The sequence below is a fragment of the Pelmatolapia mariae genome, linkage group LG14 (genome assembly GCF_036321145.2).
Source record: "Pelmatolapia mariae isolate MD_Pm_ZW linkage group LG14, Pm_UMD_F_2, whole genome shotgun sequence".
In the NCBI taxonomy this organism is placed as follows: domain Eukaryota; kingdom Metazoa; phylum Chordata; class Actinopteri; order Cichliformes; family Cichlidae; genus Pelmatolapia; species Pelmatolapia mariae.
The window spans coordinates 36682434-36707759 of record NC_086239.1 but is presented as its reverse complement, the minus strand read 5'-3'; the positions used below and the strand labels follow the sequence as shown (position 1 = coordinate 36707759).

The 25326-nt window shown below is 40.7% G+C and overlaps 1 protein-coding gene across 2 annotated transcripts in view; it reads left to right on the top strand.

The window, feature by feature from the left end:
* Positions 1–25326, top strand: part of slc8a2b (solute carrier family 8 member 2b) — a 208432-nt gene that overhangs the window by 177736 nt on the left and 5370 nt on the right. The window contains exons 11-17 of one of the 2 annotated variants that reach the window (XM_063493883.1): positions 3006–3379; positions 8808–8911; positions 10932–10949; positions 12871–12951; positions 17235–17359; positions 20976–21075; positions 24891–25169. In XM_063493883.1, coding sequence (XP_063349953.1) covers positions 3006–3379; positions 8808–8911; positions 10932–10949; positions 12871–12951; positions 17235–17359; positions 20976–21075; positions 24891–25169 — 1081 coding nt within the window. The remainder of the gene's footprint in view (positions 1–3005; positions 3380–8807; positions 8912–10931; positions 10950–12870; positions 12952–17234; positions 17360–20975; positions 21076–24890; positions 25170–25326) is intronic. The other variant, XM_063493884.1, reaches the window with a different exon arrangement.

Below are 25326 nucleotides of genomic sequence, written 5' to 3'. Positions count from 1 at the left end.
TTGTGTGCATGCGCCAACCAGCGTGCAGCCTGCTGTAACCCATAATTTCCTTAGGGATTAATAAAGTATTCTGATTCTGATATTCATTTAATGAATCAGTCTGTAAAACTCCCTGAAGCTGGTGTCTTCAAATATTTAATTTTGTCCAAACTGTCTAAAAACAACATGAAAAGATTATTTAAGTTGAAGACTAGTTTAACAAATGCCTTAAAAACAATGTTTTTGTAAGTCCACATTCTACAGATTTACAGTTTATTATGTAATTGGTCAACACATAAAAAGTGTACTGGTTGTACTCTTGGCTCTACGAGGGAACGGTATAAAAACAACTGTCACAACAAAGAGAAATCCATTTAAAATCAGACTAATTGAATTCTTATTACTTTAATGCAATTCAGTTTTATTTATATAGCACCAAATCACCACAACAGTTGTCTGATGGTGCTTTATATTGTGAAGTAAAGACCATAGAAAACAGAGAAGACCCCAACATGGTTCTTGGGCCCCTGACATCATGTTTCAAACCTCAGGTAAAGAATTTGATTTGTATGTTTTTGATTCTTGTCTTAAATTTAGACTTTTAAGTAAATTTCAACCATTTCTTTCGATTAATGAGCTTAAAAACATCATTCTGCAGTTTGTTATATTTTGGACTGAGCAAAACTAATAGCATGATCATATTTCAACTATTCTTAAAACGTTGAATTTGCTGATGTGTGACGGTGATGTATAGGATCAATTTTAAAAACATTATTTCTCATATACAAGTACTTGCAGGGGTTTAATCCACGTTACCTATCAGATCTTTGCTACTTCCATGCTTCTCTCTCGGGTCCACTGATCAGCAGTTTTCAGCTATTCTTAATTCCCAGTTGGCTCTTACAGCCGAATGGGTGTTCTCAGTTAATGCTCCAGAACTCTGCAATAGCCTCCCACGTCAGATTAGGTCAATTAACTCACTAACTTTACCTCTTCTCACAGACCTCTTCACTTTCAGACTAGCTTTAATTCACAGTGTCATTTACCCCCACTGCTTGATGGTTTTACTGGTTGTACAGTATGTTGGCCAACATTTATTGTGTTTTAATGGGTTATAGAAACAAACTGACTTTGCTGGTTGGGCAATAGATCCTGAAATTTATACAATATTTCAAGAAAATTCACGGTGTCAACATTGTTGATGTTTTATTGACGCTTCCAGGCATCAGTAAATGAATTATACATCCTTATTTTCTAATGAACTAAACAATACTGCACAATACTGTCACATAATACAATTGAAAAATACTTTCTACCTACGCAGGAGTTTAAGTTACTTAAACTGCTTTTTACTTTTGTGTCGCACATCACCAGCTGCTCGTTCTACTCAGTGGTGTGTTTTTGCTTCAAGTGGTGAAACACCTTTGTAGTTTCCACCTTTAGCAGGAAGAAATGCATAATTTGAAAAGTACTGCGCTTTGTTGGACCTTGTTGCAATAACTCCTTTTTCAGGCACTAAATTGTCATCAGACGTGACTCTCTCTCTCTCTCTCTCCCTTGTCTCCTTGTTGTGTGCACTATGGGATGTAAAAATATGGCATTAATAAATCATGAGTGATGTCGTATGACAGAGTGCAATAAAACATGATTAACTAGAGTAAAAAATAAAACCTTTAAGTATTTTTGTTATTACCAGGTGCTGACGGATATTCTAACTGAACAGATTTTTTTTTAAAAACATGAAAGGTGATTCCATGATTATTAATTGCTAATTAATTAATAAGTGCTCTGAAATAAGTTTCGGTAGAATGATCTAACAAATAATAAGCCGTGCTGTGAGAAAGAATCCATCAAAGAAATCTCTGCTTCGACTTTGGAGAGTAGCACTAATTAAAAGCCCCACAAGGTGTCTGTCTTTGTGATGAGCTTTACAAATTAATGCAAATTATCATTTTTTCAGTGACTTCTGTATTTACCTTCATGTGCATTCGTTTGAACTAGTGCTGTCTCATTAAAATCACATTAACGCGGCAAATCTCCGTTGGCGAGTTAACACAGATCGCCCCGTGCGTGGGGCTGTACGACGCTAACGTGTCGTGCAGCCCCACGCACGGGGCGATCTGTGTTAACTCGCCAACGGAGATTTGCCGCGTTAATGCGGTTATGGAATTAACGTCGTTTTAGCGAGATTAACGCTGACAGCACTAGTTTGAACTTTTGTCTAAACAGTGGCATAATAGGGATTTTTTTTTATCTGCATTTTTGCAAAAACAGTGCTGACAGAGAGGGAATATAATAATATAAACAGAACTCTTTATGGATTATAGTGAAGCTCCATGTCTCCCGGATATTTCGTATTTTTTAAGTGTTTATTTCTCTTGCAAGAAAAAGTCACATTTATACACTTCCATCTGTGGCAGGCTTGGCTGGACACGCAGCGGCTCATCGGATTTTAATACTGACCTGATCTGATTTGGGAATCCCCACCTACCACCTGCTAATGTGCAGTGACATGATTGGATCATAACAATCTCATAGAGTTGACTACAGAACCAGCAGCTGAGGGAAAAGACTGGCTCTTGATATTCACCTCAGCCATCCAGATACAACAACACTGCGCTTAAGCATCCTGAGCAGGGTTCAGTTTAAATTCAGTGCATGTAGCATGACTGCATTCCACATAATAATGGGATCTTTGTTGAAGTGGCCTTCTAGGATAGAGACATTTTCACTCTTTGACCATATAGTTCCACCTCAGAGCTCTCCGATGCTTCTTATTATTCACTAATAGGATTCAGGAATCACATGTTATGTCATGCAAAATTTGAATTTTTTAATTATTACACATGAAGGACACTGAACAGAGACGTTTCTTTTATTCTGTCTTCTGGACTCACCGGGCTTTGCTCTAAAATCCAAAATACAAAAACTGACCAGGAATTATTAATCACTACAGGAATCTCACTCACACTCACCTGTTTGTAGCTAAAGTTTCACGCTGTTCTCTGGTATCTCTCTGTTTCTAGATTGGCATAATCGATGATGACATATTTGAAGAGGACGAGCACTTCTTTGTCCGCCTGTTGAATTTGCGTGTTGGTGATGCAGAGGGGATGTTTGAAAGCGACGAAGTGGGTGCCACACCCAAAGCTCGCTTAGTTGAGCCCCTGGTGGCTACGGTGACTATCCTGGATGACGACCATGCTGGCATCTTCACGTTTAGCGAACGAATGGTACGCGTGAGTGAGAGCGTGGGCACAATGGAGTTGACGGTGGTGCGCAACTCAGGCGCCCGTGGCACAGTCATCCTGCCGTACCACACCGAGTCAGGCACCGCCAAGGCTGGAGAAGACTTCGAGGAAGCCCGAGGAGAGCTGGAGTTCACCAACGACCAGACCAGGTGAGTCAGGATGACATCATCCTGCTCTTGTTCTGGTTCTTGACATGTAAGTAATAGGGAGGAGAAAGCTTTTCACAATTTGTATAGGAACATTTGAGTGGACACATCTAACACGACCAATGAAACTCTGATGCTTTTATTTTGAAAATCAACCATCTTGTGACCGAGACTTTGACCAGGACACTGTTGTGCTGATCCTCAGTATCACTCAGCAGCTTTCGACCGTCATCTTTTAGACTCTAATGTCATCAGCTTGGACTCCAGCTGGTAATGATAGTCCTTGTTCTGCTCCTGCTGGAGGGCAGCTCTTACCACACATGAAGCGGGTGAAGAACTGCTTCATGTGGCGCTACGCAGAGCAGAACAAGGACTACCAGCTCCAGAAGTTCATCCAGGCTACAAGAAACATACTAAACCAGCAGCTGATTAGACTGCTGGAATTTACTTTCCACAACCTCCTCGTCAATGAAGATGCAGATGAAAATCTTAAACGCTGTATTGTTCATTGTTTGTCCCTTTATGCATGTGACTGCATGCACCCATCCATCCCCAGTACCATTAACATCACAATCAGAATCAGAGTATGTGGGGGAAACTAAGTTTCTATACAACATGACACAGAATATTGTGTTACCTCTGTCCTGTTTCATTTACATTTTATTTCACTAGCTGGGCCCAAATCCCCATTTTAGGTTTGACAGCATTTGTTAGGCGATAAAGGCGAATGGCTTAATCAAGAATTGAGCTGTGGTTTGGGAAGGCCTCGATGGGGACTGGTGGTGGGCCCCGGCCTGGCAGATCCGTGTTTGGAGGCGTGGTCCTACTCCTGAAAGTCAGATAATTTATCTCCAAACTAAAGGGCTGAGTAAACCTCAGCTAATGTTTTAAAGTGGAATTTGCTAAAGATAAAACAGATTTTTTTAAAACTACAATGATTTAGTGTCAGGGTAGGTTGCTTCAGTTAGAGACCCAAAAAAACAAAGGAAATTGATTTCAGAACAAACAGGAAGACACACCAAGTAGCGCTCACTGATGACAGTATTGATGCTGTTAATGATTAGCAATATTTCAGAGCAGTGACTGATGAGTACCTGTGAAACTGGGTACTCAAAGACCAGTGTCATTAACAAGAAAGCATTACAAGAATTACACTTCATGCCAAATCTGTGACAGTTGATGTGGATAGATGCACATCGCTTCTTTCTAGTTCTTTCTGTTTTTGCTTCTTTTTCTTCCTCCTGTAGTTAATAAGAACAGAAACGTCTGTAAACAAGGTTGTAAATATGTCCAGTAGGATTGCATGTCAACAAAAACACAGACCTGTATGAAACTGTGCTAACATACCAACAATAACAGTTGTATGAAAAGATCGTATCTGGGCTGATAAAATGTGCTACTGCAGATTTTATCAAATAAATCTGCTCATTCTGGGACCTGAAGCTTTTTTCCAATCGAAGATCTTTTTTGCGTTAATGTCAGCAAGCAAAGAAAAAAAGTCATTGGTTGTTTATACGGGAAAAAATGATTTATAATCTGACCAATTACATTAATTTAGGATGGTATTCCGTCAGGTGATGTATGTCCTGTTCATTTGAAATGCTGAGTATTTCAGAGCCCTCTGGCCTCCTGCTGCAGTTAATTATTGAAAATGCATTAAAACAAAAAATCTTTCAGACTTCGCTGCTCTGCATGTTTATGCCCACAAAAGAGGATAAGGATCTTTGAATGGTGAATAATTCAGGGGATGGAGTGAAGAGAGTGTATGATTTTAAAAATAAGTTGTTATTGATTAGAAATTTATGCTTTCACCTCTTCACTCCAGCTAAATGTATATTTTATTGAACTTTTCTATAACAGTAAGAGGAATGGGCAGAAGGAGGTTTTAGCTGCTGCGTGCTTCGTCGTGATGTTTACTCCTCTCCATCCTCTTCTTGTTTCACTTCCCCCTCTTTCCTCTTGTTTATTCGCATGTCTTCTCTTACCATTACTCTCTCTTCACCTCTTTCAGCGCTCTTCCACCCCACACTCTCTTTGGTTCACCTTTGTGCCTGCCAGACGACAGTCCTATCCATTATTCATCACAGCTGACCTGACGGCAGGCTCAGCATGCTCATGCTAGATCTTTTCTGAGTTTGTGTCACATTATACTGCACGGTAGTGTTGGAGTGAATCGACCAGAACCTAACGAGTAGCATCAGGTCATATTTGGTTGTATTTTATAAGTGTAGCAGCTCTTTTTTGTGTAGCCGGGTTGCACCACCAGATGGCACTGTGCAGCGTGTCGGGGTCTCCTTAGAGACGGGATTCAGAGTACAGATGCTTCTCCTCCACATTGAAGGGAGCCGGTGGGGGTGCTTTGAGCTTCCAATAGGATGCGTCTTCACGTCCAGCTCTAACTGTCTACAGTAACAAACCTCACAGGCAACAGACTGAGTAATGAACGTGATTTTCGTAAGTTGATGTTAGACCATAATTAAATTTATCTTGTAGAAGTGCTGTCTGCAGCTGGTGTCAGAGTTTCGTCAAGCTACACGTGTTTTATTGTAATGGGATCTGCTGAATGATTAGCTGTCAAATTGTTCGTTTTTGACACCGGAGCCTTTCTCCTTTTTAGAACCGTGTAGCACTTATGACAAGTTTGAACGACTCGTGCTTGTGTGATATTGATTCCAGGAGCTCCACATTGATGTAAACAGGTTCACTGACTGGCAGGACAGTGAATTTAGTGAGACAGGTCTGGTGATGGGAGATCTCAGCATGTTTCTGTGAAGCAGCACTTTGGCTCTGCTCCTGAGGAGGGATTTATTCCTGTTTGCTGTTCCACTGGTTAATCATGGCCCAGTCAGCGTGTCTGAACACGTCAGCTTTCACTCAAAGCTCCCACCTTGTGCCTTTTGTGCCCCTTGTGACCTTATTAAGTTTCTGTGTGGCTACATTTAGTTGCATGATGACCGACGATGCAGTTCCTAGAGATGCACATTTGAAGGGGCAACAATTCTCTGAGTGCAGCTCCAGAGTTATTCATGCCTCTGCAGTCATTTCATTTCTGTGAGTGGACTCCAACTCTCAAGGGTGTAGTTTTGTTCTTGGACATAACATGTCACCAGCTTTCTGCTAAAATCAGGACTTGGTGTTTCACATCTTTTTAGGTTTTTTTGCAGCTCCACACTCTCTCTGGCTCTAGCGTGTGCTGACCGCTACTGCTTGACCACAGCTGGCACTGTTTGCACATCTGAAAACACAGAATTTGAACAAATCATTGCATGCTTAAAATTATTGAAAGGGAACCTTTAGTGGGTCTGTTTAATTAATAAAGAAATGTCTGAACATTGTTTGACTTGCGTGCAAATTAGAGTGGCCAAACCTATTTTGTTGTTTACAGAAATTTGCTCATTATGAGTGTGAAATCCAAAATAAATAAAATAAATAGCAAATATCACAAAGTTGTCAAGAGGAGGGGTTGAGTGAATAGATATACTTCAATATTTAAAGGTTTTACTGGGCTTTAGGGGTAGTAAAATACTTCCTAAAGGTATTTACTATTTGAATTTCACATCATATAAATGGTGGCAGAGAATGATAACAGCATCACATTTAGCCATCAGCTGTTTGATGTTTTGAATCGAAGCAGATTAAAGTAATTATTTTAGCTTTGGTTTTGTTTTTTGTGCCCTCTATCTTTTGATGTAAAATGATTTTTAGGAAGTGAGAAGACTATCTGCAGACTCGCAGCTGTCAGGTCAAAATGCCAAAGTTGACAATCTGCAGTAAAATAAAGTAACAGCAACATCGGGGTGAAGACATGTCAGTGTCGCCCCTACAGGTGAAGTAGCTGGTCTAGTTTTATTAGTTATTCTTGGAGGTAATGAGTGTCAAAGCTGCATTTTGCTAGTAAGATCTACATTTGTTAACCTGTAATTATTATATGACTATTTAATGACTACTAAATCAAAAATAAAAGTAAATAACTACTAACAACTGTTAGCAGTTGGATATTTAGAAGAAGTTAATAAGTCACGTTGATTTATGAGTGAGATAGGAAGGAAGTTTCGAGCTGTCAGCGGCATCAGCGGCGCCGTAGCTCTCCTGCTGGGCTGTTTTATGATCGTTCTTTCTGCTCATCTTCACCTCATCTAATCACCTCGCTCCTTCATTCTGTCATTTTCACGCCACATTGCTTACCTGTCAGGATGACTTGACTATTGATTGCATCGGCCCAGCTCCTTTTTGTTTTTTTCTCCCTCTTTGTCTCTCACAAAGCCCTTTGGGGTTTTTGAAGAACGGCAGCCGGTGTAAAAAGCTGCAAAATCAAACATGTGGCGCTACACGTGGCGGTGACCCCTTGTGAATGAGGGAGTGCTTTGTTCTCTTTTCATGGCTCCTTCTTTAATGAATACATACTTTGTATTCCATCCATTCATACTCATATCTCGATCTCCTTACACTAAACACTTTTATTGTTCATCTTTCTTCCCTCTCCTTTTCGCTCTTTTTTCCACACCTTTCCTGTCTTCCTTCATTTTCATTCTCTCCTCATCCATCTCCTTCTCTGTGTTGTCACAGTAGATTTTCTTCTACCTTCAGTAGGTCGCTCTCTGTGGTGACATTTCAGTCCGGCAGTCCTCAGAGACCTTAACAGGGCTTGTCATCATCACTTCACCTTCACTTCTTCTCTTCTAAAATAAACCCATCATTTCTAATACCGCTCAAACGCTCACCGTCATTATGGTGTTAAAGCTGCTCTGCCTCACTATTTCTTTATTCTTCCCTATTCTTAGTGTCTGCCTTCTTTTCTCCTCAGTGCAAAGTTAATTTCTCTTGGTATGGATTCTGAAAACCAGTCAGTCATGTTGGAGAAGTCATAAATATTCAGCTGAAATCTTCATATGCTATGTGAGCAGATACACTCCAAGTGAGAGTCCCATTATTCAACATTAATGCAGTGTTTAATATTTAAAATGTGGTATTTTGGAAATTGATAATTGCATAATCATGCATGACATCAATCCTTATTCATTATATTTCTCTGACTCTACTAATAGTTTCCCTCTGTCTTTTTAATCTGTCTTGCAGTTTTCTCCCCTAGCTCCCACCTTTAACTCACTTATTGAACTTGTGTCCTTTCTATGCATTTGGTTTCCTCCTGCTCTGATTTACACAGCAGCAGGTCCTGAACAGACACAGCAGGGCAGACCTCTGCAGTGTGTGTGTGTGTGTGTGTGTGTGTGTGTGTGTGTGTGTGTGTGTGTTAGTTCACAGGCCTTGAGATTTGCAATAGCAACACGTCGTTAACAGGGACGACCTGTGGTGAAGGCGCCCTGAGTGCTAAAATCACCTATTGATGAAGTGCTTAACTTCATTATGTGTTTGCAACTGACAGTTTTCTGTGTGTGTGTGCGTGTGTGTGCGTGTGCCTGCGTGCGTGCAGTCAGACTCTCCAGGTGAGGATAATTGATGATGAAGAATATGAAAAACATGAAAACTTCTTCATCGTGCTGGAGGAGCCGCGCTGGCTGAAGAGAGGAATCTCAGGTATGTGATTGTAACATGTTTCCATTTCCCTTTGTTTGATGGATTTACTTTAACCTTTTGATCGACCGTCACCAGTAAACATGCATCAAACCCTGACGTCATCTCCCTGCTCAAAACAAATGGGTGTAGACGTCGTTTCCACATAGAGCAGAGGCTGTCTACTCAGACTGTAGGTTACAAAGTGAGAAGTATAAATGAAATTCAAAGAGAATATGCTCCACATACACAGACTTGTATTATCAGAGGGTCTTTTTATATGCAAATAATATTTACGTCTAAATTTTGTCTCATTAGTCGCTCCGTGATGCACAAGTTTGAAAGTGAGTCATGTGTTTTGAGACTCAATTTTCTTTCTAGAATTGTTTTTTTAACCGTGACATTTGAAAGAAGCGCTAGTTGACGTTTATTCACTGTAGAAATGTTTGCTTTGTATTTACAAGACATCATAGACGGGGCTGAGTACTGAACCTTGGCGTGTTTGATACTCGTCAAAACACAGCTGCAGAGGTATCAAAGTACTGCAAATGTTTGCTTTCACAAAGCTGGCGCTGAATTTCTCTTCTGAATTTAAACATTTAAAGCAGTTTCACAGCTTTGCATTCATGAAGCTTGTTTAAGAGTTTGCCTTAAACAAGCTTGTATAAAAATGAAATGTATACATTTTTACTTTTTTTTTTTTTCAGATTTAAAAAATATGCAGCACCCTGAAACACAGGATTTTATTGTTGGGTCTGTTCTGCAGCGATGATGAGCCTTCATACTCCTATCCATACCTTCTTACAGTTTTCAGCATAGCCGCTATTTTTAGATCTCTTCTTAGAAGTCTCACCAGGTCCACTTGTACATATTCTTTTAGGCAGAGTCTTCTATGAGTGTCAAAGATATCATCCATCAACCTTTTCTATTTTGTTCCATTTTTGTGAGGTGTTGCATGTTGGTATTGCAAAAATCTTTTTTTAGCGCGCTCTGAGCCACTCAGGTTGTTTCTGCTGAATGCTGTCACACAAATGCCACAGGATGTTCATGCTGACAGTCTCATCCTGGGGGATGAATTCATGGTTCACAACGCTCTGATTGTCAAAAATGACGAGCAGGCTCCTGGTCTTCCTGTCACCAGGATCACAAACTGGACTCTTCTTGTGAAATCTGCAGAAAAGTGCTCGAATGCGGAGGCGCAAAAACAGAATTGAATGTTTGCTTTCTGTCTAAGGTTCAGGTGTATGATGAAATGACAGAGCGCACAGTGTGCATGGTCTGAAGGGAGCGTGGTAAATAGCAGCCACTGAGCTGAATGAATGAAGGAGTCTGAATATGATCTCAAAGATGACCATCACTTTAAAACAGCTGTTATGTTTTTTGCATTTCAAAGCTTTCAGCCTTTCAGTCACAAAACTAAGTTACACCTCTTCAGTAAATTCACAGAAGAGGCTTTACAGCAGCTCAGACTGCAGCTGGGCTTTATTTGTCCCAGATGAGCAGGTGGACAGCGGCACATTACTTGTGTATATTTTGTTGCCTTTTCCTTTTTTTTCTTGTGTTTTACTTGTTTGTTTGGGTTTTTTTGTTTGATCCACTCTCCCCACAAGGATCGATAAAATTTCATCTTATCTAACGAACACAGAGACACACGTCTTCAGGAAGACAGCCATTCATCTTTCATCCATCGACACACAAACCCTGCTTTTCTCTGTGTAACGTGGAGACGGGACATTTCCTTTAAACTTTAGATGATTTTTCAGACTGTCCTTTGTGTTATTAACTTGGACAAAACACTAACAGCTGAAAGACAGACGAGTAAGAAAAGAGATCGTTGCTGAAGGCACTAAAGTTTTAGTGTAAAGACAAAATAAAAGACAAAAAGGTTTTACTGAACTGTTAATATTGACTCACTTGTGAGATCAGGTCTGCGCTTTCATTGTGGAGTTTTGTTTTGACTGTGCTTTCCCTCCTGAATGTTCGCTGGTACTTACTGCTCTTCTTTTCTTGTCCACACGCCCTCCTCTCTCTGTTTTCTTCACAGCTCTGCTGCTCAACCAAGGTAAGACCATCTGATTAGTTCCTCTGCTTCAAACTGTCAGAACGTCTGAGTCGAGCCACAGTCTTTCATGCTCAGTCAATATGTTGATTATTTTGTGGAATAATGGATGAAATGAAGTAATTATAGATATATGTAATTTTTCTAAAGCCTTTTAAAGGTTTTTTAATGGGGAAAAAAGAGAAAGAACATTGATCTTTTAATAACAACTGGTAAAGGTATTCAATTATCAGAGTCACTGATGATTCACTTTTACGTCAGCTCTCCAGCAAAGGCTGACATTTAAAAATGGTATTTTAACCCACACCGAGGCATGAACATATTTGGAGGGAGACGATAATAAATTCGGTCTGACTCAGCGCTCCATCATTCTGTTTGCTCTTCTGGCTTCCTGCTGATTCTGCCTCAAGGAGGAAGGAGAAAAATAACCTAATATCAAATGCCTCACTTCTGCGCTGCAGTTAGCTGCTTAACATGCACATATAAAACTCATCCATGTTGACACATAGGCTGTTTGTGACGCTGTTTTTGACACCGTTTCTGAAGTTTTTAATCAGTAAAGTTTGAAAACATCACTGAATTTATATATATCCACAGAGCAGAGCCAGAGGATTTGTAGAGTAGTCTGGACACTGGAGTTATGGGGCTGGCCACTCTGACAAGCATCACTTTGCTGTCTGCTAAGTCTCACTTCTGCTAACTGAAATCACTAACATAGATTTTTGACTTCTACCTTGGAGGAAACACAACTTAACTGATGATTGTAGACATGTCCTCGAAACCAACAGAGGAAGGTTAAGCAGCACTCAAGCAGGAGATAAAGAGATAAAGGCTGCATTTACTGTCTTCTTCTTTCAGCTACCCCCTTTTAGGGTCGCCACAGAGGATCATCTCACTCTATCCCTAGCATGCTCCTCTGTCACACCAAGCCTCTACATGTCCTCATCCTTCGTGAATCTTCTTTGTCGTCTTCTTCTTTTCCTCCTGCCTGGCAGCTCCATCTTTAAAATCCTTTGCCCAATATATCCACTGTCTCCAAAAGTTGATTCTGTTCATCTGGTCGTAGCGTTTTCAGTGGGAGAAACGTTTCGTTACTCCTGTGCACGGGTCCAAATCATCTCAGCCCTTCCTCTCCAGCTTTGCTAACTTTTCTGATCTTGTCCGTTCTGCTCACTGCCAGTCAAAATCTTACGGTCTTCGTCTGTGCCACCTCCACCTCCTGTCTTTTTGTTAGCGCCACCGTCTCCAAACCATCATTTCCTTACACACTTACTACTATCCTTGCCCCCTGGACACTCGTCTCCACGCTCTTCACCCTGTCTCCACTCTCTTCTTCACCTCTCTTGCTTTGTATGGTTGACTCCAGGTATTTAAGCCCATCTGCCTTCACAGGCGCTGCTCCTTGCATGTTTAATTTTCCATCTGCCTCCCTCTTATTCGAACACATATATCTTGTTTTGCTTCTGCTGATTTTTATTCCCCTTCTCTCCAGAGCATACCTCCACATCTCCAGGCTCGCTTCCACGTGCTTCCTGCTCTCCCTACAGATCACAATGTCGTTTCCAACCATCATAATCCACAGAGACTCTCGTCAGTCACCATGTTCTTTACCACTGCAGACAAGGAGCTCGGAGCCAGAGTACCACAGTTTCTGTCTCAGCACCCTATCAGAGGCATTCTGTAGATCCACAAAGACACAGTGAAGCTCCTTCTGACCTTCTCTATACTTCTCCATCCGCACTCTCCAACCAAATATTGCCTCTGTAGATCTCTTTCTCAGCATCAAGCCATACTTCTGCTCACTGATCTCCACCTTTCTTCTTAACCTAGCTTCAACAGCTCTTTGCCATAGCTTCACGCTTATCACCATTATTCCTCTGTAGTTACTCCACCTCTTCTCCAACACTTGTTCTCCATTCTGCAGGCATGTCACTCTCCAAGATTGTGTTAAACAATCTGGTTAAGTCCACTGCTCTCTCGCCTAGACATCTCCATACCTCTAAAGGTATGTCATCTTAACCAGTGCTCATTCCACACTTCATCATCTCCATAGCTGCTCTCACTTCCTGCGTGCTAATCCTCTACACTTCCTGATCCACTAACTATCCTTCATCCGTCCTTCTCTCTCTCATTTTCTTTACTTATCAGCTACTCAGAGTACTCCTTCCACACTCGTCACTCATTACTACATTTCCATCTTTTTCCTTAATCTCCCCAACCAGCTGCACATCCTTTCCAGCTTATTCTCTCTGCCTGGCTAATCAATACAAGTCCCTTTCTCCTTCCTTAGTGTCCAGCCTTACATATAACTCACTGTAAGTCTTTTTCTTTGCCAGCTAGCCCCTCAGTACTCCTGTCTATTTTCTCCATCCTGACTATCCAACTTCTTCCTTTGAATGTTGTTCTATACTTCCTTGTTTCGCCACCAAGTCTTCCTACCCTCTTTCCTTTATCCAAAGGATAAACCAGATACCAAATCTTGGGACTTTTCCTACAGCTGTGCTTTCTCAGTTATCTAGTGACTCTTCCTACCACTCGGTCTGCCTCAACTCCTCCCTGAACTCTGTGCAACATTCTTCCTTCTTCAGCTTCCACCATTCATCATCTCAATTTCCAAAGTCATCCTACAGACTGCCTAACTGCGTTCTCCTCTGACACCAGCTTGCATCCACCTATGTGCACCTTCCTCCGCCATTATGTCACCCTGCGCTCCTGCCTCTTCTTGAAGTACGTGTTCACCACAGTCCTTTCATCCTTGTGGCAACCATGTATCTGTTCTTCCACATTTCTCTCCTTACAACATATCTACCCAACACCTCTTCATCACTTCAGTTCAATTCACCTACATGTCCATTCTGCTCCAGTCACCACTCTCTCGCCCTGAGGACACTCACTTCCGCGCCACAGTTTGGCATATCCACCCAACATCACCCCTTTGATTTCCAGCTTCAAACCCATGATCCCATCTGAAATTTTAATTTAAAGAGTTTCAGATTTTTAATTTAACAATTTTAATCACTCATAGATGCAATAATTATTCCAGATGATTTTTATATTCTAAATACAGCAAAGTTGTTATAGCCCCCTGTTTGCATCTGGACCACAGCAGAGCTGTGAGCAGTTTGTGAATAAAGGCTCACAAAAAAATCAACACTTGGTGGTTTGTACAGATTTGTCAGAGTGTTTGTGGCCTTTCTAAGTCAAGAATATTATGAATATTAATACTATATTATATACACAGCTTATTGTTCTGGAGTTTGACGTGTGGAAAGCTTAAAAAAAGCAAAACTGTTTATATTAAAATAAAATGCTGTCTTACATGATATCCATAATGCTAAAGGAAAGGATGATGAGGTGAGATATACTTTTGTTAAATCCCATCTTTGGAAGTATAATAACATAGAACAGCTCAAAAAGCTCAATAAAGTAAAAAGAAAACAGTCTAACAAAAAGTACAAAAAAATATAGCAACATAAAATCACGTAGCTCAGTAAGTAAAAATCTATATAAGCGTTTTATTAAAAGAAATAGCTCCACAAAATGCAGCAACAAAAAGAGCTTACCCAGTCACCAGTAAATGTCAGATCACATTTAATTAAATATATGTCAAATCAAAATCACAGTCCTCCCACATTTTCATTTCAGGAGCTCTTTTAAGTTTATGATCAACACAGACGATTAAAAATCAAAATCAATGCTCAGCTCTGCCAGCAGTAAACAACAGCCATAACATTTTTCCATTAACTAAACCTTATACTTCCTGTCAAACTTGCTATCAAAGCAACTGAGCAGCTTTAACCTGAAATGACCGACCATTAGAGGCAGAAAAAGCATGAATGAGATGCTCATAGACTGAGGAAAAGTGCCCTGAGTGCAGGAAGCTCTCCAGTACAAAATGGTTTACAATGACACTTGTTGACCTGAAGGCAATTTCTCATTCAACTCCATCGACTGTCACAGAGGGGGAGGCAGAGCTCCTTCCCTGAGGTAAATATGTTTGTGCTCAGAGGAAGCACCTTAAAGCTAAGAGAAGTCACACAAGCCGTGTGTGTGTGTGTGTGTGTGTGTGTGTGTGTGTGTGTGTGTGTGTGTGTGTGTGTGTGTGTGTGTGTGTGTGTGTGTGTGTGTGTGTGTGTGTGTGTGTGTGTGTGTGCGTCGGTGTTTATGACAGCTTGAAATAGTGCCAGTGAATACTGCCATATGCTGCTTTGCGCTCTCAGCCTTTTTGGAATTAGATGTATACACCATAAAGTGGAGAGGGGAGGTCTAATCCTCGTCTCTTTCCTTTCTTCTTTTCTCTGAGCAGAAAGGCCACGCGAGTAAATCCCGCTCGAAACACAATGAGCCTTAAACTCAAGCTCTCTGTGAACCACCAGACAGCTACTACCTCTCTCTAGTGTAAGGAAAATATTGTTGGCTGTAATACAAACCCTGATTGGCTCTCGGTTATTTCTCCAAGATGAACTCTGGTTGGTGTAGCTGCCGTTGCCACTCTGTTGGCAGTTGATCAGCAAACCAAACTGAGCCATATGTCAGCGTAAATGAACTCTTTCTGCAAGCGCTTTAGTGTTTTCTCTCTCAGACTGAAGCAGCTGAGTATATAAAGCACATGGTTTAGCTTATTAACATTTTGCATTGTTTCAGCCAGCTGAATTTATGCCATAGAAAAATGTTAGAGTTGTTTTGGCTTAAAGTTGACCGTTTATGCTCATTTCCAGCTGCTTAGTTTTATTATCAGACTCCACTGGAGAAGCTTTTCATGAGTCAAAGTTCAAGATGATCCTTAAACTGAAGGGCTATACTGCAGCCTCGGATTATCCACAGTCTCAAACAAGCTGCTTTAGCTCCTCCCCTCATAAGTCAACCTTCTTTTGATTGACTGCCCCCCACAAAGTTTTAAACAGCAGGTGGGGGTAGCTTCTGTTCTCGCAGGGATTTGGGATGTCCTCTCTTACTGACTTCATACAGAGTCGAAGTTACAGCTGACCTTTTAGCTTAATTATATATATGCTGACCTCATAATGCGAAACTTTGGCCATCTACCGTTGTACCAGTGTAAATGCATGGCAGCAAATAAGAAAAAGCAAAACAGGTGCACTTTAAACAGACCGCGAAAAATGCAAAACTTTTCAAATGTTATCACCTTATTTCTATTAATCAGTGTATTCCCACCTTAAACACTAAAAAAGCAACAATGTTGCTTGGTTAATTGATCAGAGGAAGGCCTCACATAACTAATTTTCCATTTGTTAACACTGATTTTTTTTTTAATAACAAAGGCACAGTGAGTCGATTTGTGCAGTTATAAATTTTATTTGTTTAAGTCATTTATTATGCAAAATTAATTATTTTTTTTGCTCTGGGTCACAGGAAAAAAAAAATCTTTGAATCCAAAACTGTTGGTTTAAGTTTCAATATGTGGGTTTCATGGGTCAATTTTATTTTTTCAAAAATATAGTTTACATAAGCAACAGTGTTTTCCACAAAGGGTGTCATTAACTTAAATTTTATAAGAAAAAATGTACAGTAAACTCCTCCAGGATGGAAATGGATTCACTAACAAATCAGTGATTTCAACACACTTCAGTGTGTTCCATTCTGTTTATTGCCTGCCAAAAACTTAAACCAAGTCAACCTGTTTGTGGTATCAACATTTTAAAACTGACTTGAATTACTGACTTTAAGCCGTACAAGCCCCACCCGAAACATACCCTAACCTGTTTGAAAAACATTTATGCCCCAGTTGGTCTGGTTTTAATGCTGGTAGAAAATTTGAGTTAACCAGGTTGTTTATTTACTGTAAGTAAAATTGGAAACACTGCAGCTTAAATCACCACATCGATGATGGTGAAGATGATCATTTTGATTATGATAATAATGACACTAAAATTGACAAAAGTGAAATCTTTTGGGGTTTTCAGTTTTTAAAAAAATCCACTCTCTGATCAAATATGAATTGAATGACTCTTATGTAAATCCCTTAGACTGACTCGCATAATGTGACATGCTTATGCCTTAAATTTTTATTTTATTTTAGTATTTCTCTGAACATATGGTACAAATATTCTGCCACCCACCCTTTGTCTCCATAGAGCGACACACACACACACGCGCGCGCAGGTATCTGTCATGTACACATAAAGACTCGTATTTCAGGCTCATGGTGATGCGCACAAGTGCTCCTTAAAATAAAACACTTCATTGTGGAAGTACCATTACAAGTTTCTTAGTTTCAGGCCAGTCTCACTGTGCTGTCCCTTTTGTTTCCTTCACATCCATCTTCCACAGAGGGGACAGAGGGGCAGATGACTGCTGAGGAGGAGGAGGCTCGGAGGATAGCAGAGATGGGGAAACCCATCCTGGGAGAGCACAGCCGCCTGGAGGTGGTCATTGAAGAGTCGTATGAGTTCAAGGTGATGATTCATCTTCTCTTCTTCCTCTGTCACTTCGTTGTCCTCTCTGTGCAGTAAAAAGAAATTTATTACTGCATGTCTTTTTTTATTGAAGTTTTTGAATGTGTTAAAATGTAATACATTGATGACTTATTGATTATTGCCCCACAGCAGCTTTAAAGTTTATCACTCCACTTGATTTATTTATTGCAGTTAAAAACAATGAAAGGAGAAGAAGCAGCATAGAAACTCTATTTGGGATAAAGCAGAGCTCAGCACGTTGTTTGAGGGAGTTGCAGAGGACAGAGTGTGATAGGATGTGGGCTTGTTTTGTAACACTAGATTTGTAGTGTTATTAGAAGAAACACAACAAACCTAAGCTGACTTGCAGCAAGTTTAAATGCACACCTCAGTGTTTCCAAGAAAGGGCTTTTCCTCCTGTGGCCTCAATACAAACTCCAACAGTCTTTCATAGCAGTTGGGTTAAAGTTCCTAAACGAGGGCAGTGAGTGTATGTATGACCCTTTGCATGGTTTTAAGTCAGCCCCTCTGACTGGGTTGTGTTTAGTGGCTTAGGACTAAGAATTGGTTTAGGCGGGAGGAGTGAGTCAGAGCCACCACAGGTCCAGAGCCAGTGAGTAATTAAACTTTTATTTTGTGCTATTTTAATTTCAAGTGAACTAATATTTCTCTATTTTGTTACTTTGATGAATTTCACTTTTTTATACACGCACCTCATGCCATGCACATATTCCATATAAGCATGGCAACTGTAATAATCGTTTATTCACAAGGACAGGTGGCTCAGTGCTTTTCTCTTACCACCTTTAGTGTAAGCTGGACCTTTTATTTATGAAAGAAAAGGAGATAATTCTATCCCACCATGTAAATGTTAATTATGGTGATCCATCCATCCATTTTCTAAACCAGTTCTTACCAGTTCAGAGTCTCTCGGGTGCTGGAGCCCATCACTGCTGTTGTAGGCCCAGTAGCAGAGTACACTATGGAAGTTGTCAGTCTACTGCTGCACTAACACAGAGAGAGAGAGAGACACAACCATTCATGCCTACGGTCAATTTACAATCACCCAATATGCACGTTATTCATCTGTGGAAGGAAGCTGGAGGACATGCAGACACAGGGAGAGCATGCACCCATGAGTCACAATCTTCAGGGTGTTATCAACCCAGCAGGCATCTACGGTCACATCACGAAGAAGCCTTTAGAGTAGAGAGGTTGCATTTTCTGTGCACTGAGACTCTCTTTTCCCTCACATCTTTCTTTGACCTCATGATATTTCCATTGCACTGCAGACAGAGGTTAATTTACTGATTTCTGAGGGCAAAAATGAATGCTAAGTAGAAGGAACTGTGCTCTCCTGGCAGAGTTATGCAATCCACCTTTACGCTCTTTCTCACATTGTTAAACCTCGGTCTTAACCCTCTCTCAGTGTGCCGGTCTAAAGTGGGTTTAAATTATTGAAAATGCATGAGTTGCCCTCTATATAGCAGCTCTGTCAAGGCACACGGAGGATGCAGACTCTCTTAGAGTTTGCAGAGCATCCTCCGTGTGCTTCTTTCCTCTGCAAGCTGTCCAGATATTTGCAAGGTGCTTTGGGCTGGGCTCAGGTTGTATTTTAAGCAAATAAAAGCAGCCACCACCTCCACATAAGCCCTCTGCCTCCTGCATGCTCCAAGCCATAACATTAGATTAGTTTACTGGTTACAAACATGCAGAAGGACCATTTGGATGGATGATAATCCGTCATTTTTAATTACACTTCACGAAAGTTTAATTAAGGAATCGTATCAGGTCACTCATGTGAAAGGACCATTTTCTGTTTTGCTAGGTTTTTATTGTATTACAGGTCTGAGTCTGTGTGAAACACACAAAATTAAATAATTTAACCATCAACAAGTTCTCTTAATTCCTGTTATCATCAGCTCTTATGTAAGCAGTGGGTGTTTCACAGGTTTTAAATCATGAAAATCCTTCTTAAATGCAGTGAATAACACAAGTGCTGTCACAATAAGCAGTCACTGAAATACACCTCTTGTTTGCTTTTATGCTTTCCTCTGAATAATCTGGACTCTAATTAACACAAAATGTGTGAAAGCAGATAAGGTCAGCTCAACGAAGGACACGAACAACTCAAACACCAGTCTCACTCTAAGCCAATTAAACACGAACAGAAGCGTGGATTTGTTTGAGGATTAATTACACGAGGAACGAGCGCTGAACAAACATCAACAAAGCCGACGGAGGAGAGCCATCATTCCATCATCACACCAAACGCCGTCCACTGAGACACCAGATCTTCATCCTCCGCTTGATTAAACCAACCCCTTGTGATCAAATAAAATTGTACTTGTCACTCATCATTAGTGGATAGTGTGAGTGACCTTGAGGAATAACGCAGTCAATGTGAAGTATGTAAAACAATGGGAGAGGTGTGCATGTCTGCACTGTATCATCTGCTCCTTCTTGTATTTGCTGGTTAAATTACTGAAGTGAGTTTCACAGCTCCAAACTCGACCGAGCACACTGAGCTTTTACTTCATGTGTTTGTGCAGCTGCAGACAAACTGCAGGTACTTCAATCATACAGAGACGATTTTATCATCGATGCCCAGATGTTGATGTTTTGGCTTCGAGGTCTGCACACAGCTCCTCTAACTGAATTGAACTGATGATGGTGTGTCATTATATGGAAAATTAAATAATCTGAAAAGAAAAAGAAAAAAAATGTGTAACATATGCAGCAGTGACTAAAATATCTGATGTGGTGTCTTTGTCGGCCTCTCTTCATATATGACAGATGTCATGAAAGCTTACGCAACTTGTAACTAAATAAAATGTCATTTAATTTAGGTGGTCGTGGTTAACACAATCACCTAATATGCAAAAGGTCCCGAGTTCAAAACCAGGTGGAGACACAAATCCTGGGGAGAGGGTTGTGTCAGGGATGATATCAGATGAAGAAATCTGTGCCACATCTGCTGTTGTGATTCTTTGCAAATAAGAAATCACAAAGACAAACAAAGCTCGTCTTTATGATGCATCTGTTCAGCTTCTGTGAGAGTTTGTAGGTAAACCATCAGCTGGATCTGTCAGTGTTAGGGTGGTTTGGTTGTCCTCATGGTCAGCACTGTTAGTATGAAAATCAGAGTGTAGAGCTTTTCCCCTTAATAAATGAAATCATCATTTAGAAACTGCATTTTGCATTTACTCAGGTTTCCTTTGCCTAGCTTTATAATATTACATTGTGTTTGATGATCTGAAATATAAATGAGCGGGCTAATCCATTTTTCATACACTGTAACTGTCAAAACTGAATCAGACGCCCAGAAATAGTCTTCCTCCTAACACTTCCTGTAACGCAGCGCAGGAGCATCTTTTATTAGAGCGGTCCCACCTGCCGGCTGCGCTTTTAAGCCAAAACAGTCCTCCTGACAGGTAAACTCATACGTGAGAGTTTTTGAAGGCCACCTAAATAGTTCATTTTTCAAACTTTTGTCCTCTTCCCTTCAGCTGCACAAAGCATGACTAACAAGCTCTATCTCACCTGAGTGACTCTTGTCACCTGTCCTTGGATTTAATTGCTTGCTAATGAATTGTGTTGTGCTTGTGATTGGCAGAGCACTGTTGACAAGCTCATTAAGAAGACCAACTTGGCGCTGGTTATCGGCACACACTCCTGGAGGGAACAGTTTGTGGAGGCGGTCACTGTCAGTGCAGGTGAGCTCTGTTTGTGAGGGTCTGTCAGTGGACGCATTACTAGAGTGAACAAACAGCTGTCACATGGACGCTCTTCCCCCTTTAATGACACAGTCAGCCAGTCTAAGCAGAAGCTGTGAGTGTGACCGAGGATCATCTGAAGTTTATGATTGTTACGCCTCCTCGAGGGCAGGAGGGGGTAACACAGCAACTCCAGAAACTCGGTACAAGTTTTATAAACAGAAATGTATAAAGTTTAATGGCAGCTTTCTCACAAAAACAATAACCAAAATTCATACAACAAATATGGGGGGGAAAGGGACAGTTAGGTTGTGCCAAAAAAACAAAAACAAAAAACACCAAAAAAGACAAAACTGAAACTTAGCTGAGCTCTTACCCTAGAAAAACAAAAAAGTTGGGGGGGGGGGGGACCCTAATCCTTGGTATCACCCTAATTTCATGGTTCATACCAACCTACTTACCTAGTGTTTCTAACAGAAAGGACTCTACGTGAGTAGGTGTATGGGGTCCCCAGACTTAGCTAGTCCTCTTTACTCCCACCACAACCTTCAAACGAATGACATACACCAGAGGCGCGCTACACATGTGCCAAACAATTCCAAGCAAGGAAGAGAGACCCAGCCACAGGTGAATCTCCTTATCAAGGTATGCACTCCTGGTTTGTCCAATCAAAGCCTCCTTCCTCTAATTAGCTGGAGATCCCCAAATTGACACCAGCCTGCAGTCTGTGTACCTGAGGAAATGGCAAACAAGAGGAGAGGGAAAGAAAACATGCAGCCTGCAGACACGCAACAATGATTTTGAATCTTCATCTGTAAAAGTGCCATTAAAGAGCCTACTGTGCTTTAAAAATTCATCCACACCTTCAAGCAGACTGCTGTGACACATTGACTTGATTCATAATGAATTAAATTGACCTTTTAGCATTTTGTAAACTGATGAAACTAAAAGAAAAGCTGTTGATCCCTTTTTTACACTAAAGCCCCACATTTGCACTTCAGTCACATCTTGATTATATGTTTTACAATCCACCATTAGGTGTACAGAGACACAATTAAAAAACCGTGTCATTACCCAAATGGGCATAACTACAAAAAAGGACCATATGTTTTCCAAGTGCCTCTTTAACTTGGTCATCTCCATAATATAAAGCTCCTCAAGGCAGGTGGTGTTGTGATTTTGGCACTGTTTAAATTAATTCAATCATTTTCCATCATGACAAATTTTATGAATTAGTCCACTACTACTAGGTTCAAGTAGAGATAGGAGTGCTACTCTAATGTTGCTTCATGCTGGTGTAATTCATGTACACTGTCTGGCCTAATGTGTGTATAGCTATAAGACAGTACAGGATTAGGATAGGAGGCGGCTGCTGAATGAGTGAGCTTGCAGACTGGTGTTGATGTTACGCCAGCCCGAACAAAGCCTTGTTAGCTACTGACACCTGATTGTTTGCATCGTCTGCTGTTTATTAAAGATTCTTCAGGAAGACAGTTTTGGTAACTCAGATTTGTATGCACAACTTTTCATTTGATGTCTAGACTAGAATTTAGCCAAGTTACAGTCTCTTGGTACGATACACAGAAAATCACTGCTCCCGGTTAAGATGCTAAATGGTTACCAGCCTGGTCGGTAATAGTAAGATTTAATAAAGATAAATAGGAGGGGAAGTTCCCTCCCTGGGCTCCCGCTTACAGGGGTGTTTAACACAGCTATAGCTAAACAGCAGTTCAGAGTTGAGCACCATCAGCTGTAATACAGCTTCCTGTCTGTTCACTGGCAAGTTAACTATCTCCACATTAAGCCAGAACTCAAGTTAAAAAATGTCCAATCACCTTTTAATGTGCTCAAAGCAGTGAACTCAAAATCACTCAGGCAACATGAAGTCTGCCCTCTTTGTGTTTTGTTTTAATAATGAGATGCAGAGTTTTCCCAACTTTGCTTTAGAAGATACTGACATTGGCTGTTTAAAAGCTGCCAGATGAATTTCACTGAAGGAGAAGACTGATCAAATGTTGTGGGTAAAAGGGGGATTTTACCAAGGCGGGACCTTATACCAGGGTCACAGACTGTATATAAAAGATATACTGTGACGTCACCAATTGATTAGCATTGTGGCATCATCAGCTAAAGGAGGGGTGGATCTGAGTTAGAATCAAAGTGACACTGCGTCTTCATACGTGGGTGACTTGTAAATCCCATGATGAAGCATACCCTGCTTTATCCTCTATCCTCAAAAGCTACAAAATGACCTTCATGTTCTTTTTGTTGTCATCTAAAATTACCAATTAAGAGCATAAACGCATCAGGAAGGTGAGGGAGCTCATGTACAAGTCTCCTTTCTTCAACCTCAAGAGTTCCCACCTGTCTGGTGATTTAAAAGAATTTCATTTAAAAGAATGGCTTTATTTTCCAGACCTGGTTGCTACATCTATTTTTATACACAGTATGTACTCAGAGTGCATTGGTTACATTGTATCTTCGCCCCAAAAATTAGTCAGATAAAAAAGAAAAGATTAATTCCTCTTCTCGAGCACATAAACAGCTGATTCATCACAGAAACGTTGCCCTTAGCCAGAGAGAGCAGAGTAGCAGCAGAGCTGTGGGAACACCCTACCCCGGGTCGCTGAGGTGTTTAATCATCATTATTGTCTAGTCCTACACCCACCTCTCCCAGTCCCGGTAGCCCATTGTGTGCTGTTTCCTCTTATTGGATTCAGACAGCATCTACAGCATGTCACATGCACAAAAACATGCTAGCTTGTAATGTTGTTGTTTTATTGTGTCACTTCCAAAGGCATTGATCTGTAAATGTTGTATAGAAAAAACACACTGAAGAAAATAGAGTCATCTATTCTTATGGAAACACCAATCTCTCAGTCTGTCATTGAATTCTGTGTGACAGTGTGATTTAACTGAAATGTAAAACCGTAATAACGTTCCAGGTAAATTATGCTAAATGAGAAAAAGATGCTTGAATTAGACATAATTCAATCCCTAAAAACAAAGCACCAAATGTTGCTATAAACTGTTCCTCTAATCAGTAAAATATATTAGCATGTTTCTAGTCTGTAGTGTAAGAAAAATAATAAATCTAATATTTTAAATAGCTGCCTTTTTCAGGCATGAAGGGTCGGGTCAGTGGAGGTCAGATTTGTAAGTGAAGGCCACCATCTAGTGGAAGTAACAGATCTCTGCGGACAGTCAGTTAACTGTATTCCTTGAAGCATATTTCAATGTGTAGCTGTGATATTTCTATTATAAAAATGTTTCCTATATCAATAATTTGTCTAATTCTACAACTTTTCATAGCTTTTTACAGGAATTAACCCCTGTTATGGAGTGGATAATGAAAAATGTTGTGTTTTTACCGTGATGGGTTTTTTGTCAAAAAACAAGGACAATCTGGTTTGTATGAAGTAAGAGATGATGACTGTTCAAATAAGCTTATTTCTTTAACATTTTAACATTTAAGAAATATGTAATAGATAAAAGTATGATGAAGATTTTTTAAAGTGTTCCTGTACAAAAGTCAAAGACCGCTCTGTCCTTTAAGGTGCTAAAATAGTTTGGTCACTTCAGGGTTAGAGAGCTACGACTGCAACAGCACATTTATGGGATTAATATCCTGCCACGCCATGAAACTGGCAGGACATTAATCCCACACATCACCTACAGAATCAAAAAGACTTTCCTCGTGACAGTGTGAACCCAGGTCACGTACTGTGTTCAAACCCCCTGAGTACTCTGAGTAGTATGATCTCCGTGCTGTTCGTAACTTGTAAAAACTATCACTGTGTGTTTGGCTCCTCCAGGTGATGGCGATGATGACGAGGAGGAAGGTCGTGAGGAGCGCCTTCCATCTTGTTATGACTACGTCATGCATTTCCTCACCGTCTTCTGGAAGGTTCTGTTTGCCTGCGTCCCGCCAACAGAGTACTGGAACGGCTGGGCCTGCTTCTTCGTGTCCATCAGCGTCATCGGCCTCCTCACCGCCATCATCGGGGATTTGGCATCACATTTCGGCTGCACTGTGGGGCTGCGGGACACCGTGACCGCCGTGGTGTTTGTGGCGCTGGGAACATCCATTCCAGGTGAGTAAATGTCCCGTTTCACTGTGTGAGAGAAAGAAAAGGCAGAAAGGAGCATGGATGATTTGATTGCTCTGAGTATTGGATGGATTATGGGAGAATACCCAGATTTATGAGTACATGTAGTGTCACTTTGTAACTTGTAACTCTTTGTAGTTGT